Raw genomic sequence first — 18,295 nt, 5'->3', positions numbered from 1 at the left:
GAACCCCAAAGTCATAAGAAAGGCGGCAGTCCTTCTTTCAAAAGGAAAAGATAGAACAGAGTCGCGTACTTAATTTTCTAAAAAGAAATCAACTCTTTTCGAAAAGATCAAAGTGTTGCTGCCCCGAATCAAAGACTTTCAAATAGTTTTCTTCAAGCCTACTTTTTAAAACCAAGTTACATCTTAGGTTCATTTTTACCTCATTAGAATAATATGAACTTCCATGTTTTAGGAAACAAAGTGCTTTAACTTAGCTTCTCTTTTACACACTTTTATACAAACATCCTATTTTTCAAAAGTTCTTTTCAAGCTCCTATATACTAACATTATTTTCCTAAGGCTTCTTTAAATCCTTCCTCTTTATGCTACACTCTTCCCTTATAGTTATTATGCCCTAATATATGGTAAGTACACTCCTTAATCATTAGTTAAGCATATTACAAATAATTAATCCTAAATCTAGTCTAAGTCCTATGGAGCTACCTCATGTAGATTTTAAGGGGTGCCTAACACCTTCCCCTTAGAAGAACAAGAACCCTTACCCATAATCTCATCGGTTAGCGGACTAATAAAGAATATGACCTTTAGTAATTAAATAGGTACCCTAGTATACCTTTAAATATTATGTGGCAACTCTCTTTCATCAACAGCAGAGAAACCACAAGTTGAATCTTATTTTGACTAGTGCAAAATATGGTGCAACAACATGACGACTCTGCTGAGATTCACGCTTAGGTTCTGACCTTAGCAAACTTAGACTGAATTTGGCACTTAGATTTGTTTGTACATTGTGCTAGTTGTATTTAATCTGCAATTACATGCTTACCTGCCTTACTTGTTCCTTATGCTTTCTTATTATCATGTTTATTATTGCTACACCCTTATCTATCACTGCTATACATATACTGTCATCACACTTCTTCCTAGCGAGTCTTGGCCGTACACTATCACACATAATGGCACGCGAGGGCTGTGTCTTTTACACCCCTCTGAACAATCTTTTCAAAACTCTCTAGTTTCAGAGAATGGCTTTGTCAGGTCAACTGACATAACTTCTCGCAGTCTTCAGTCCAACTCAAAAGTAGGAAACACTCTACTCAAGCAAAAATAGGGCATATTGCATAAACCATAGGTGAGTCGGTCCTTGGTATCGACACACAATTAGGAAAACTATCCTAATGTCAACGGGTCATGCACCCAACAACATGACTTTTGTGGAAAGATGAACAAACCAATGAGACATCTAAATATTCGAAGCAAACATTTACCAAAACCTTTCTTTACCCACTTCAGAAAATAGAAATCAGCCAAAACATCCCCGAGATCAACATGGTGATGGGAGCGCCACACAAGTTGAAGTAGTGGTGGAAGAACATCCGTCGAGAACACATCGATGAAATTTAGACACACCTGGGGACACTGACCGGTTTGCTAAACATCCTAGCAGACAGGGTTCTCACTCACCTGCTGATAGAGTTCTGGGATCCGGCTAAGGTGGAGTTCAACTTTGCTGATTGTGAGTTAGTACCAACATTGGAAGAAGTTATTAGTTTCACGGAGCTGCCATTCATTGGGAGGAAACCAATACTACCAGTCACTATGCTCGGTTACAGCTTCCTAGATGCTCTGGGTCTAGCTAACAGTTTAGGTTTGAGAAATATCGAGGACGGATGGGTGATCCTAGACCACCTATTCGATCGATTTGGACATCGTGAAAGCTATGAGTGGTATTCAAGAGAATTGCAGTATGATCAAGCAACATGGGAAAGTCTCAGGCCTATCACTTTCTCATTGGCACTGTTGGGATTGTTGGTCTTCTCGCAGAGAAAGGGTCGGATCAACATCAACTTATTACCCGTGGTTCTGGTGACCTTCTGTGGCAACCTTCAAGCTACTCTAGTGCCGATGGTTCTAGCTGAGATTTTAAGGGCTTTGTTTGCATGCACGGGGGTATGATCATTAAGGGATGTAACTTGCTACTTCAGATTTGGGCCACAGAATATTTCTTCCAGTGAGAGGGCACCATTGACTACTTTGTGGGCGTCAGCAACATGATCCGCAGCCACAATGAGAGGATGAGACATTGGGTCTCCCTACATGGACAACAAGAGTGGTGGGAAATGCTGACTAATCTAAGTGGAGAATGGGTCAATTGGAAGTTGTCATGGTTAGGTGGGAGGGCAATCTTAAGTACTCCTCAGAAATACTTCATTGAGCTGATCTGACTTGTGGGCATCCAACCATACTCACCTTTGTGGGTTCTCGGACAGTTCGAGAAGATCCAGGATGTGCCTCTATGGATGAGGACAGCGCTATATGAGGATGAGTACAACGAACAGACTCCAATACCAAGGACAAGAAGGCTCCAAGAAGAGTTGAATGATCTGGTCACAATGCTGATGGGTCAAAACTCGTGGTCACTCCAGATTATTATATCTAGATAAGTGACCAAGACGAGCTAGCCCGACCAAGCAGAGAGGGTATATCCTGGTTGGAGGACACAGTGGCTGCTTTGCAAATCTACTATGAGATTATGCCACATTACCTCGTGACTACCTCGATGCACCGTCAAGTGGTCCCAGGATCCATCGATCACATGTTGCTACCTATTGAAGGTGATGATCGGGTAGTAAAGTGCATCCGGATAGAATCTCAGACAGAGCCGGAGGGAAATCTAGGAGAGGAGTCTGAGTTCACCAATGACAAAGAGGAGTTTGAAGAAGATCCGGAGGAAGAGCCAGAAGAAGAGGAGATGGGGAATGATTCCGGGGATGGTTACTAGAAGATTGGTTGATTTCCCCTTCTTTCCCACTTTGTACCCTTATCCCTAGTTTTTTTATTTTCCTAAAGGGCGAGTTGTTTAAGCCCATGTAGTTCTATGAATATTAGAAATAGTGATGTAACCTTTGTTCCCACTTATCTCAGTCCAAACATTATCAATGAAAACAAAACTTGCTTCGGATCTGAATGTGTCAAGTCTAATTGTTTGTCAAACATTCGTGATTTAGGCTTACCTCCAACAATGAGAAGTCCCACGAATTCTAGGAAGATACGCTACCCTAAATACGTGAATTAATTGTTCTGCATGAGTTTATGCTTGTATAAACAAAGAAATTGACTTCTTTTCTTTTTATTTCTTTTTTTTTCTTACTTTATTATTACTCCCCAAAAGAAAAGTTGGTTTGTCTCGACCCGAAACTAGCGGAACCACCGTACAATCTAAGATCAAAGGGAAAGATGTCTACTATAGAAAACCCGACTGAACATGCTCTGATCATAGCCGATAGCCCGGGGCGATCGAAAGAGAAGGACGATACCAGGAATGATGAACATGTGGCCAGGATGGCCCAGGAAATGGAGTCTTTAATGGAGGAAGTACAGCATATCAAGGAACTAGTACATCTGGCCGTGATAACGCTCCCTCAAACAACTCTCTTTCCTTCTTTGGATTTCATCCCCGACCACTTTCCTTCCACATCATGCCAAACCAACAACACCCCAAATTCAGTCCACACCACTCAAGTCATACTTCCAATAACACCCACAAACCTACCAAATCCCCCTATCCACACTCCCTACATACCACAATATGTTCAAAACCCCCAAAAACCTGCCTACTACCGCTAATGCAACTCATACCCTTCCTCATGTCGGAGTCACTTTTACCACTCACCCAAATCAGCACATGCATATGGCACATACCGCCACCCATGAGCGATATGTTCCTTCTGTATATGCAGTTTCTGAACCTACCTTTACAGGATCTGTCACGGACAGGGTGCCTTATGAAATTGACAAATACATTGAGATGGAGAGGGAAGCTAGGCATAAAGAAGAGGAGTCAGTGTTTGAGCAGTTACAAATCTTGAGAAAACAAATGAAGAACCTCCAAGTCACTCAGGGAAGTGAAAGTTGAGACAACGAGGATCGGTGTATCCATCCGGATGTGGATATGCCAGTGGGGTATAAGCCTCTAAAGTTCGATATCTTCGATGGAATGGATGATCCCCACGCACATTTGAGGGCATATTATGACAAGTTATTCGGAGTGGGAAGGAACGAGAAGCTAAGAATGAAGTTATTCATAAGGAGCCTGACGAGAGAAGCACTTGCCTGGTATACTCAACAAGATCCACGAAACTGGAGAACCTGGCAAGATATGGCAGAAGATTTTATGAATCGCTTTCGATTTAACATAGAGATCACTCCTGATAGGTTCGCATTGGTAAACCTGCAGAAAATGCCATCCGAGTCATTCCAAGAATAGGCATGTCGGTGGAGGTCAGAAGTCGCCAGGGAAAAACCTCTGTTGGGCGATAGTGAATTAACCAAGTATTTCACCAGGGCCTAGGAAGAGATATACTTTGAAAATGTAATGAGAATGATTGGATAGAAATTCCCCGAGCTGGTCAAGATGGGAGATTTCTTAGAAGAAGGTATAAAAATCTGGTAAAGAACAATCAATGGTTGCACTGCAAGCGGCCAGCAAGGCAATCCAATTAGGGTCAATCGATAGCGGAAATAAGAAGAAAGAAGAAGTCTCAGCAGTTGTCCCTTACTATCAACCCAACCCGCATCGCGTAAACACTTCCTATTCCATAAACAACCATTAACCACCACCAGCTTATGCTCCCGCCTAAAACACCCAACCATACTACCACCCTCGACCTCAATACAACCCTTCTCGAGCCCAAAATAACCTGAATCCACAATGACCATATGCTCCTGTGCAAACCACTACTTACCAAAACCGACCCACTAATGCACCACATCCTCGTCCCAATTTTGAAGAGAGGTTTTCCAGAAATTATACCCCGATTGCTGAGCCTCTCGACCAATTATTCAAAAGATAGAGAAGAGAAGAATTGATACATCCAGTGAAAGGAAGGGTTCCTGAGTATCCCTCTAAGTATTTTGTTGCAACTAAAAGGTGTGTGTACCATTCAAACGTGCGTGGACATGATACCGAAGATTGTTTTAAGCTAAAAATGATATTGAAACACTGATCAAGAGCGGAGCCATTTAGTGCACTCCGGCTTCGCCCAATGTGAATCAAAACACGCTTCCAAATCACCGAAACCAGGGGTCAACATGATCACATTGGACGAATAATATGATGTGAAAGGAACTATTGTCTAAATAGAAAATGTATAAGCCACAAGGATCCTACCTCAAAGGACTCTGATGATCACAGTGCAAGTGAGTCATACGGTGACAATTCAGACTTATCAGTGACAACCTGCCATTGCTATAGGAAATGAAGAGATTCGGGAGTACAAAACTATCTCATGGACAAACCAGCAAAAGGGGAAGGCCAAGATGACAGACTCTGCAGCAGTCCAGGGTATGACTAGGTCAGGGAGATGTTACACCCCTGAAGATGCAAATCGAGGGAATTCGGGAAGAGAGCATATTCAAAAGGAGGAACACAACAGACCCAGAAGCCACAGAATTCTGGAAGAGAATGTCGACCAAAGAGTACTCCGTGGAGGAACAGGTGAATGAAACTTAGTCATAAATATCAATCATGGACTTGATAATGAGTTCCGACAGTCATAAGGATGCCCTGATGAAAGTATTAAGTGGGGTAAGTGTGCCAAGCAACACCCCCAGTGAGGCACTGGCCGCAACAATTGGGAAAATGGTCGAAGCAAATATGATCACTTTCAAAAGAGACAAGCTTCATGTCGAACGCGTAAGTCACAACAAAGCTCTTCATATCACTGTCAAATATGGGGACAATGTGGTGTCCCGAGTGCTGGGTGATGGAGGGTCAGGAGTCAACATTTGTCTGCTCTTTACTCTGCGGGAGTTAGGAATCTATTTGAGGCAAGTCATGGAAAGCCATGTAAGGGTAAGGGCTTTTGATGGTTCGCAGAAGGATGTTATCAACGACAACAACAACAACAACAACAACAACAACAATATCATACCCAGTATAATCCCACGTGTGGGGTCTGGGGATGGTAGTATGTACGCATACCTTACCCCTACCTAGAGAGATAGAGAGGTTATTTCTGATAGACCCTCGGCTCAAGAAAGGTGGAAGAAGAAGAAAGAGGGGGAAGAAAGAAAGAAGGGAGAGAAAATACGATTAGGAAAAAGGAGAGGGAGAAAAAGTATCATCAAATAATAACAATCAGGGAGCAACAATTTCCAGTAAAAAGGGGAGAAAAGTAGCATCAAATATTAACAGTCATGGAGCAACAATTTCCAGTAGCAATTTTCAAAAACAATGGGCGTTGTTGCTAAGTACCAGATATGATAACAAACTAGAAGAAAGTATCTTTCAACCAACAACAAGAATATTACTAGTACTACTGGTAAACCTAGGAGAAACTCCCAACTACTTGTCAACCCACCACCTTAATCCTCAACCTCCACACCTTTTGATCTCTAGTACTGTCCTTGGTTAGGTAAAGCACTGACATGTCCTGCCTAATCACCTCTCCCCAATAATTCTTTGGCCTACCCCAGCCCTTCCTCAAGCCCGCCATGGTCAACCTCTCACACCTCCTGACCATGGCATCTATCTCTCTCCTCCTCACATGCCCAAACCATCGCAGCCTCAATTCCCGCAACTTGTCTTCCACGGATGCCACTCCCACCTTGTCCCTAATAACTTTATTCCTAATCTTGTCTTTCCTGGTATGTCCACACATCCATCTTAACATCCTCATTTCAGCTATGCTCATCTTTTGGACATGGGACTTCTTGAAAGGCCAACACTCAGCTTCATACAACATAGCCGGTCTAACCACCACCCTGTAGAATTTGCCCTTTAATCTAGGCAGCACATTCTTATTGCATAAAACCCCCGAAGTTATCCTCCATCTCACTCTAATGCGGTGAGTAACATCCTTGTCAATCTCCCCGTTGCCTTGGACTATAGACCCAAGATACTTGAAACTATCTCTTTTGGGAATGACTTGAGTATCAATATTTACTTTCACTTCTTTTTCATGCCTGTCATCACTGAACTTTCACTCCAAGTATTCAGCTTTCGACCTACTCAACTTGAAATCTTTGGACTCTAACGTCTGCCTCCAAACTTCCAACATAGCATTAATTCCGCCTCGCGTCTCGTCAATCAATACTATGTCATCAGCAAATAACATACATCATGGCACCATCCCTTGTATGTGTCGTGTCAGCACATCCAATGCTAGGGCAAACAAAAAAAGGCTAAGGGTTGATCCCTGATGCAACACCATCTCCACAAGAAACTGTTCTGAGTCTTCTCCTGTAGTCCTCACTCGAGTCTTAGAACCTTTGTACAAGTCCTTAATTATGCTAATGCACACTACCGGGACTCCGCTAACCTCCAAACAACTCCATAGCACCTCCCTCGGGACTTTGTCATAAGGAAGTTATCGGAGAAATTTATTTGGCTCTGCAGATCGGGCCGGTTGAATTTCCTATATTGTTTCAAGTAATGGATATTTCTTCTTCATACAACTTGCTGCTAAGAAGGCCCTGGATACACATGGTAGGGTCCGTCCCGTCGACCCTACAGCAATGCATGAAATTTGAGTGGGGATGTCAGGAGATCATGGTCTATGGCGAATGGGGCCAATCAGCTTATTTGGAGCATGATGTTCCGCTCATTGAAGGGCTAGATGGGGTTGCTTTCCATGCAGTCGAAATCATGCAGAACACTGAAATAGAAGAGACTGAACAAAACTTGGAAATGCAGTCATCGTATAGATCCAAGATGGCTATGAGAGAGAATAAAATATGGATACATAGGAGGAATCAGGTTAAGGGCCAGATTGGACGGGATCACAGAGCCAATTAAACATAATAGGCAGAAAGGAAGGGTCAGCATAGGATATCAGCCTCCAGTGGGGAAAGCTCATACCGGTAGCTCTGGAAAAAGGGTTTTGTGCCAGAGCATGTTTTGGGTACGGGCCAAAGTTCAGCACTAGAAGATGATATCATCGATGGAATGGGAAGGTTGTTCGTGAATATGATTGAAGGGTGCTATGAAGGGACTAACATCAAGACACCGACCATCAGGGATGCCGAACTAGGAAAAGAGCTGTGGAATTGGACCGCCAGTCCATATTTGGTTTGCCGGGAATCTTGGTAGTGTGGAATTGTAAAAGTTTTCTTTTTGAAAAGTGCACGGTCAATTGAGGCTTGCATCGTGTCTGTACCTTTTTGTCATTTGCCTATTTTGAACGATTAGACGTTCCTCTTTTGATGAAATAAAAAGAATATTTTTCTTAAAATATTGCAACTTTATTTACTGTTTCATTTATACTTAGTTTTTCTTTTCAGTAATCAAAATGATAAAAACCCGCATTCCGCGATTGTGATATGTAACGAAACTGTCGAGCGAAACGACCTAGATTACGAGGTGTATGATGAGAGCATGATGCCATACAATCTCCCACAAGAGATCGAATAGTTGGAGAGTCAGAAAAAGCCCAACCTCAAAGAAACAGAAGTGGCCAATCTCGGAAGTGAAGAAGACGTGAAAGAAACCAGAATCAACATTCATCTAGAAGCCGAGCAGAAGGAAAAACTGGTTGAGCTCCTCCGACAATACATCGATGTGTTCGCATGGTCATACGATGACATGCCAGGATTAAGTATTGATATTGACTCGCATCGACTACCCACTGACCCTACTAGACTACCGGTCAAGCAGAAACCCAGAAAATTCAAGCCCGATTTGAGTCTGAGGATAAAGGATTTAGTGACCAAGTAGATAGAGGTGAATGTGGTAAGGGTCACCAATTATCCCAGCTGGTTGGCAAATATCGTCCCAGTACCCAAGAAAGATGGTAAGATTAGGATATGCATGGATTACCAATATCTCAACAAAGCTAGTCCAAAGGACGACTTCCCTTTACCAAATAACCACATCCTCAGCGAAAATTGCGTGAAACATGAACTGCAGTCGTTCGTGGATTATTTCACTGGGTACCACCAGATCTTTATGCATGAGGAAGATGTATAAAAGACAGCCTTCACCATACCTTGGGGAGTTTACTATTATAGAGTCATGTCGTTCGGTTATAAGAACGTCGGTGCCACCTACATGAGGGCCATGACGTCCCTTTTTCACGACATGATTCATAAGGAGATCGAAGTATATGTGTATGACGTCATCATCAAGTCTCAAAAGAGTTCAGAGCACTTGGACGATTTAAGGAAATATTTCAAGCACCTGCGGAGGTACAGCTTAAAATTAAACCTAGCAAAATGCGCAATCGGAGTCCTTGCTGGAAAATTGTTGGGCTTCATCGTAAGCAAAAAAGGGATAGAACTAGACCTATCAAAAATCAAGGCCATTCAGGAATTGCCACCACCCAAGAGTAAGAAGGATGTGATGAGTTTCCTGGGTAGAATGAATTACATCAGTCATTTCTTAGTCCAGTCCACGGCAATTTGTGAACCCATTTTCAAGTTGCTAAAAAAGGATGCTGCCAAAAAATGAACAGAAGAGTGCCAGAGATACTTCGACAGAATTAAGGAGTATTTGTCAAATCCACCAGTGTTGGTTCCCCCCGAGCTCGGGAAGCCATTGTTATTATATATGTTAGTCTTGGATAACGCCTTCGAATGTGTGTTGGGACAGCATGACAAAATTGGAAGAAAGGAGCAGGCCATCTACTACTTAAGTAAGAAGTTCACTCCATGTGAAGCCAAATACACTTTGATAGAACGCACTTGTTGTGCTCTGACTTGGATCATCCAGAAACTAAGGCATTACATGTCAGCATACACTACGCATCTGATATCTCGGCTCGACCCACTCAAGTACATCTTCTAGAAGCCGATGCCTACCGGAAAGCTAGCTAAATGGCAAATTCTCCTCAGCAAATTTGACATTGTTTACATAACTTAGAAGGCTATCAAGGGGAAAGATTTAGCCAACCACCTCACAGAGAATCCATTGGATGCTGATTACGAGCCACTCACTACCTATTTTCCCTATGAAGAGGTATTATTTGCCGGAGAAGATATTGCAGAGGCATACCCTAGATGGAGAATGTTTTTCGATGGAGCAGCAAACTTTAAAAGAGTGAGAATTGGGGCAGTCCTAATTTCGGAACCCGGACAGCACTATCCAGCATCGGCGAAGATAAGATTCCCTTGTACCAATAATATGGTTGAATACGAAGCGTGCATCCTTGGGATCAGAATGGCAGTCGACATGAACGTCAAAGAACTTTTGGTCATAGGGGATTCTGATCTATTGATACACCAAGTCCAAGGGGAATGGTCCACCAAAAATGTCAAGATCCTTCCATACCTGCACTGCGTAAAAGAGCTATGCAAGAAGTTAGGAGTTGTCGATGCCCTTGCAACTCTATCACCCATGATTCAGCATCCAGAAAAGAACTACATCAACCCTATAGAGGTAGAGATCAGGGATCAATATGCACATTTCTTCCATATAGATGAAGAGCCAAATGGTAAACCATGGTATCACGATATTAGGAGATTCCTTGTAACCAGAGAGTACCCTGAGAATGCTATTAATAGTCAAAGTGAGCCCTCATGAGGTTGGCGAATCACTTTTTCCTTAACGGGGAAGTCCTGTATAGGAGGACCCCAAACTTGGGTTTGTTGAGATGTGTAGATGTCGCCGAAGCGACCAGGTTATTAGAAGAAATACATGCAGCAACATGCGGACCCCACATGAACGGGTTCACGTTACCCAAGAAGATCTTAAGAGTCAGATACTTTTGGATGACTATGGAAACTGACAGTATCCGCTATGTACAGAAGTGTCATTAGTGCCAGATTCACAGGGATTTCATCCGGGTTCCGCCAAATGAGTTAAATGTGATGGGTTCACCCTGGTCGTTCGCTGCTTGGGGCATGGACGTGATTGGACCTATAGAACCAGTTGCGTCAAATGGGCACTGCTTCATCTTGGTAGCCATCGACTACTTCACTAAATGGGTCGAAGCATCCACCTACAAGGTCGTCACAAAGACGGTAGTGGCGGATTTCGTCCGAAAACACATCGTCTGCCGATTTGGAATACCGGAGTCGATCATCACTAACAATGCCTCTAACCTCAATAGAGACCTCACGAGAAGTTTAGAATCCTCCACCACAACTCCACAGCCTACAGACCACAAATGAACGGGGCAGTTGATGTAGCCAACAAGAATATCAAGAGGATTATGTGAAAGATAGTGGAAAATCACAGGCAATGGCAAGAGAAACTATCCTTCCCCTTACTGGGTTATCGGACCACCATGAGAACATCCATTCCGTACATGTTAGTATACGGCACTGAATCGGTGATACCCGCAGAGGTCGATATACCATAGTTAAAGGTCATTCAAGAGGCCAAGTTGGATGAAGCAAAGCGGATATGGGTCAGATAGGAGCAACTCATGCTCATCGATGAGAAGAGAATGGATGCAGTATGCCATGGTCAGCTATATCAGAAACGGATGGCCAGTGCATTTAACAAAAGGGTGAAGCCTCGCCAATTCACACCGGGGCAATTGGTTCTGAAGAAAATCTTTCCCCACCAGGAGGAAGCCAAAGGAAATTTCGCACCAAATTGGCAAGGTCCTTACGTGGTTCACCGAGTATTGTCGGGCGGAGCTCTAATCTTGGCAAAAATGGATGGAAGAATCAACACGAAGCCCATCAAATCAGACGCAATCAAGAGATACTATGTTTGAAGACATATAGAGTTAGTTTTTTGTTGTAACAGAACTACGTTCAACCTGACTTCCCACTGAGGGATACGTAGGCAACCCACGTAGGGTTCGGTTTCTCTCCCTCCTTTCTTTTGTAATCGAAAATCAAAACATCATTTTTGTATGTTGCTCTGGAACTACATCGACTTGAATTCCTTATAAAGGAATACGTAGGCAATCCTCATCGGATTCAGTCATCTTTTGTAGTTAAACTACATTCTGGCCTAATTCCATTTGGATACGTAGGCAGTCTGAGTCAGACTCGGCCATTTCATTCTTAATCTAGCATTTTGCATCTATTGTATATAAACTACGCCTTGACCTAATTTCAATTGGATACGTAGGCTGCCTGAGTCAAGCACGGTCATCTTCATCATATTTTTATCATCATCCACGAACTACGTTCAGACCTGATTCTGTTTTGGATACGTAGGCAACCTGAAAGGGTTCGGTCATAATCTTAGGAAAAACCTTTGTAATGCATTAGTTCAAATTAGGGCGCAGTTGCAATGGCAAGCAGCCGCACTGTCAGAGCATCACGAAGGAGCGGCATCAATGGGATAGAGTTTTCAAGAAGTGACGCTCACGTTTGGAGAACCTTTTGTAGCATGTCATAATCCGGAACGACGACATTTGTCTTAAAACAAAGCTTTTCAAAAAAAAAATTCTAAAACATACAGCAATTTGTTCCACCTACCGAACTTTGTGGCGTAGCCATATCAAAGGTCGAGGAAAACCAACACTGTGGTCGACACAAACTAACCCCCGCTCCCACTAAGAAATTTTCTTTGAGCGCAGGGTCAACAGGAAGCAAGGAAATATTGGGACCATGCTGGGGCAAACAACGGATCCACCACTTTCCCAGGATTATCATCCTTTCTCCTTTACTTAAATTTTTCCGGTACAACTAAAGCTAATCCTTGAATCCCTTGCAAGTACCTCGGAGTCAGATCGCTAATACCGAAAAGGCACACTATATACAGCGAACCACCTGCTCTAACAATCGGAGCATCTTGTACAAAACGAACCGATGGCTTCACCAATTGAAGTCTTGTATATAGCAATCCGCCTGCTCAACCAATCGGAGCACCTTGTACAAAACGAGCCATCGGTTTCACAGATTGAACTCCTGTATATAGCAAATTATTAGCTCAATCGATCGGAGCTCCCTGTACAAATCAAATGTCTGTTTCACCAATCGAAGCCTTGTATATAGCAAACTATTCATTCTACCAACAGAACAATCTGCACCATCGCTCCGTCATAACGGATACCAGAATAGACAATCGCAAACCTCGCCACCGACGTTCTGCCAGTCGATGGCCGCAACTTAGCTACGCAGTCAAGAGTATCTCTTGGGCATTCTTTTCTTTACATTTTCTATTACTTTGAATGTTGTGATGTTTTGCTCATGCAACTTCAGGCATGATTTCGATTTAAGTCAATCGCTCCCAAGCGGAGATTCACTCTACAAATCAAGCTCTCCCAACAAGCGAATACATTTCTCATTACAAATCTCTCCCAACAAGCGGAGACGCACTCTACTAGTCAAAGCTCTCCCAACAAGAGGAGATACTTTTCAATGCTCCGACAGCTGTGGAACGGTACACAACCCGACTAATAAATCGAGTCAAGTTTAAGTATCCCATCATCTCGATCCCAAATAACGGCTCGCCGGTAACCAGGTATCATCATTCCTGCATTATTTATATCACATCTTAATATATTCTGCATTGCAATGTACGGGTATGTGTGTGTTTCATTTTTTTGCAGAAATAAATATCGCAACGTGGAACTATTTCTAAGTAGCAAACCAAACTACAACACTATGAGAGACAACAAACTCATTAGCGGTGCAAGGATCCAAGTTCAAGCACAAAACGACCAATGGAACTCTAGATCATCAAATCCTTCAAGTGAAGCCGCAAAAATCAAGCTATCGCGAGTGCCCAATTCTCTGTCTTGCCATATCGTCATAATACGATACTGGGGTAGTTCCTACGAGTATTGCTTCCTCAAAATCCTCACTCCATAACTACATGAGGCTTGATCCTTATTAAGCAAAAGGTATGTAAGCAATTCAAAGCCAGAATTCGGCCCCAACTTCCCAAAACTCTTCCCGAAATCTTCCTTAACTCTTCCTAAGTCATGCAATCCATAATCTTCCTTAAATCCATATGCAATTCCTGCAATGTATGCCTAAAGTCGGGACAAAATTGGCTTTAGTTTAATTTCTTTGCCCGAAAACTCTTTCATCGTCTCCGGTCAAAGAGGGCAGTTTTTGACGGCCAATTTTGACCCTCCCTTTTAAAACTAATTTATTTATACATAAATATTTATAATGAATATTTCGAAAGTATTTTTCTATCAATAATACTTATTTTTTTACAAATTAATTAAGTATTGTTTTTGAAATTAATCACCCAACATTATTATTATGTAATTACAAAAGTGCCTATTATTTTAAAATATATTTTATATGCCATAAAGGATTAAAATTAATTACTCCTTGAAATTTGGATCAATTAGACTACAATTTTGATAATTCAAAATTAGTGTTGTAATTTAAAAAATAATGTATTTTATAAATAAATACAATAATTAATAGTGCATTTGATAATTATAATTTTACTATATTTTATTGGAAATTTATTAATTTTAATTAAATTAATTTTAAAAGGGTTTAAATCAAAAGGCTACAATTGCAATTCCTTAATTAAATACAAAGTGGCTATTCATTAAATTAATTTCAGCCCAAATGCCTAAGCCCAAGCCAAATCTGACCCAGTCCAAAAGACCCTCTATTCCACTTTGGCGATCCGCCCTAACCCCTGAGAACCAATAGGAATTTGCCACGAAATCTCTCCAATCTCCCCCACACAAGAAACACACATGCATCTGAGTCGTTAGTCCATTTGATCGACGGCTTACATTTAATCTCTATTTTTCTTTTAATTTTTAAATACCCGCCCAAAGATCTCATCTCCACCGTCAAAATACTATAATCCGACGGCCACCAAAATTCCTCTTAAAAAACCTTAAATACCGAAATTATCAGGGCCATTGATTATCAGATCCAACGGCCCAGATCTCATCTCCAATCTTTAACCTCAGAGACCAACCCCAATACCCAAACCCTAAAAATCATTTCCCCCCTGCCCAGCCGCTATTCTTTCCCCTTCCTCTCTCTTTTCTCTCAACTTCACAGCCCAAATATATTTAAAAACTTTGCACAAATTCGTGCAAGGTCATGAATTTATCCAGAGAATCATCCTCTTTGCCTTATCTATCCATGATTCTCACCGACTCTTTCCCCTCTCATCATCAAAATTCAAATCCCCCAAATCTGAACCCTAACCCCAAAGATGAAACCTCGAATCGCCATTGATCTTTCAAATCTATTGCATGCATGGTTATCTATTTTGCTCTTGTACTTCAGATCTTGTTGCTCTTTCCATTTTCACCATTTGATTTCAAAAGCCCTAATCAACGGGTCACATCCCAAAATGTGAAACCTTAACTCGTCTTACTTCTTCCTTCGTTCTTTCAAGTCGAAGCAAGCATGAGACATTAGCCGGCTTCATCATTGATATTCAATTTCCAGAGGTCAAATGCAATGACCTCTGGGTATTAGTGTTCTGACCGATAGTCTCTTATGCTTCAACAGTCGGTCTCTCATTTCCCCTCGCTCAAGTAAAATCGCTACTGATTTCTCTCTATTTTCAAAACTTTTTACTCGATTGTGCTTGCATCACTACCCCTTCGTCACTCTCCACTATCGATTTGAATCTGGAACCCTAATGCTTAACAGCCACTATAAATAGGGTCTTTTAATGTTCTCGCCTAACATACCTAACAAACCTAACACACAAAAAAGATACAACAAAGACACCACGAAATAACTTAACAAATATCAATTTTAGTCCTGGGTAGTAAAAATCAAGCTAGGGTTCTAACTAGCTTCTAATTTCTTTCTGATTCTGAGTCTTACACTAGTCGGGGTGAGTTCTTCATTTTATACGGCTAGGAAAGAGTCGTTTGTTTGGTTTGCTGCTCAAGAGGAGGTCAGTACACCTCCATCCTTTCTCTTTTAATTGATTCATTCGAAAATCATGAATTGTTTTACAGTTAACTGCTTCGCTTATAATGTTTGTTATCGGTATGTAATTGCTTATTTTTGTTCACCATGACTTGTTGATGATCTATGATGAGCTGTTGTATTTATTTAATATTGATTGAGTGGTTGTGTGATCGTAAAGACTTTAATATCTGTATTGAATAGCCTATGTGATTAAGCTGCTTAACCTGCCTTAATGATTTCTCATATCTACCTAGACTTCATACTTTCCTCTAATGTTCTGCTATAATCTTCGTGCTTATCATGTTGTATTCTTCTGAGTTCTGTTATTTTATACTTAGGTTTGTTGTTATAGTCTCCATGCTTATCATGCCATATTCTTTTGAGTTATGTTATTCGATACTTGGATTGCTGTTAGATGATTCTAGCTAGAACATACATGAAAATACATAGTGTGACCATGTATCACTTAGGTAAGGCTTGTGAAGTCTGAGTATTCAAAATGATTTCCTTTCTTTACCTAAATGCTTGTTAATCATTAAGTATTCTTTGAGTCCTCACTATGAATGATTTACATCCATGTTTAACTGTTAGTTGTAAACAGCCCTAGGATGAACTTTCTATGGACATCAGTGATATTTTATTAAGATCAGCCTACCTCTTATGAGTTAAATTGTAGTTGTGTCTGTTGTGGTTGAATGCTAACTATTTCTGTAACTTGAATGCAACTCTACCATGCCTATATATTAACCTTAGTCTGAGCATATGAGTTAAGTGTTTCTAATATGATGTTTTCCCTGTTCTTAAACCCTTAATGACATTGATAATCTATGCACATATGTTGAGACTCTTCCTATCTTCTGAGGTCATAACTTAGATTGAGATCTATGTGTGTGTGGAAGTGGCATGAATAGTTGTTTACCCCTCATGACCTTATACTTTTGAATACTGTTTTGAAACTGTACTAAGTCCTCTCTTTCCCCTGTTAATCTAGATTGAATCTGGTATTGGAGAAACCTTTTGTTGTTACAGATTGAGTAGAATAACTTGCCTATGTCATTGTCTGAATCTTTGCTGAGGATCTCAAAGGATTGAAATAGTGTTATTAACCTATGTGTATGCTCATGATAATGTCTGGTATTAAACTAATATGTGATCAATGTGTTGAGGCAATAGCAGCTGCATCCCAAAGTTATTGCAGCTCTAAAATGTGTGCTATTCATCTATCTTTGAGATGTTGATTTCAATTGTTTGTTTCTTCAGCAAAAAAGAGTATGATGTTCTTGTCTATGTGTGTATTTGGAAATTTGAGCTTAATGTCTGTCTAGTATGCTAATCAATCACCTGTAGTTGAAAGTATTGTTATAAGAAGTGGGAACTGTTTCTATGTGTTTCCTATGTTATTCTGTTTAGAAATAGTGTGCTTCTGTGGTAGGAATGCCATAGTAGTCGGTTTGCATTGAAAGAGCCTCATTGGCATTTAAACCTATAGGGAAGAATGAGTTTGTTAGTGGTTAGGGGTATTTGGAAGTAGAGTTTAACTCTAGGTTGGGTTGCACTCCCCGGCACAAGCATTGCCCTGGGCCTTGAGACCCTTGGGAACTTTAAAGTGTCGGGCGATTCAAAGGGGGCATCGACTTTGAGTGGAATTCTCTCCTTAGCCCTTGATTCATTGACAATTGTTATTCTCTTTGGGTTTGGTGTTTAATGAAAACGAAAGGTGTTCAATGTGGATTATTTACTATACATAACCTCTACATTAGTATGACTTTCTTAGTATTTAAATATTGTCAGTAATCTTTTCCTTTATTCTTTGCTTGCAAATTTCATATATGGACATGTATATAGTACTATTTTTCTAATGACCTTCTCTCCTCTTTTTTGAACATGTACGATGATTTGAACTTGCTGAGTTTTTTAAGAACTCAAGCCCAAGTCCAGCCCTGCTATGTCTCAGAAGGTTCAGAGTTAGTTGTGGCTCGTCTTTGTTACTGATGGGCCTGCCTCTTTGAGGCCCAAATACTAGAGTCATTTCTTTCCCTTCACTCCTTTATCTACTGCTTTCGTTATTCTACAGTTGCACTATGTCGTTACTCTTTGATGTGTTTTTTTGTTGTTTTATCTCATGTATATGATAATTATATATTGGATTGAATGCTTTATTTTATCTTTTTAACTCATATAAAATAACTTAGGCAACCCTAAAAGAATTTAGGATTAAAATAAGCATTAGTTAGCTATTAATTTATTATGCTTTTCTAACTGTTATTAATTTATTATGCTTTTCTAACTCTTTTCCTAAAGATTTTTGAAGCCCAAAGGCATAACAAAGGCCGCAGTCCCTCTTTCAAAAGAAAAAAACATAAATGAGTCGCGTGCTTAATTTTCTAAAAAGAAATCAACTCTTTTCGAAAAGATCAAAGTGTTGCTGCCCCGAATCAAAGACTTTTAAACAGTTTTTTTTAAGCCTACTTTTTAAAACCAAGGTACATCTTAGGTTCACTTTCACCTCATTAGAGTAATATGAACTTCCATG

At 40.8% G+C, this 18,295-nt stretch overlaps 2 protein-coding genes across 2 annotated transcripts; one reads left to right on the top strand and one right to left on the bottom strand.

The window, feature by feature from the left end:
* Positions 1-6,353: 6,353 nt before the first annotated feature.
* LOC142169634 (uncharacterized) lies at positions 6,354-6,746 on the bottom strand. Its single transcript, XM_075231523.1, has one exon. It carries the CDS (start codon positions 6,744-6,746, stop codon positions 6,354-6,356), a length of 393 nt encoding a protein of 130 aa, XP_075087624.1.
* Positions 6,747-7,552: 806 nt separating this feature from the next.
* LOC142169633 (uncharacterized) lies at positions 7,553-10,519 on the top strand. The gene is made up of 2 exons (XM_075231522.1): positions 7,553-7,759; positions 9,860-10,519. Exons 1-2 carry the CDS (start codon positions 7,553-7,555, stop codon positions 10,517-10,519), a joined length of 867 nt encoding a protein of 288 aa, XP_075087623.1.
* Positions 10,520-18,295: the final 7,776 nt, after the last annotated feature.

This window comes from Nicotiana tabacum, chromosome 15 (assembly GCF_000715075.1).
Source record: "Nicotiana tabacum cultivar K326 chromosome 15, ASM71507v2, whole genome shotgun sequence".
In the NCBI taxonomy this organism is placed as follows: Eukaryota; Viridiplantae; Streptophyta; class Magnoliopsida; order Solanales; family Solanaceae; genus Nicotiana; species Nicotiana tabacum.
This window is presented reverse-complemented; position numbering and strand designations above follow the sequence as displayed.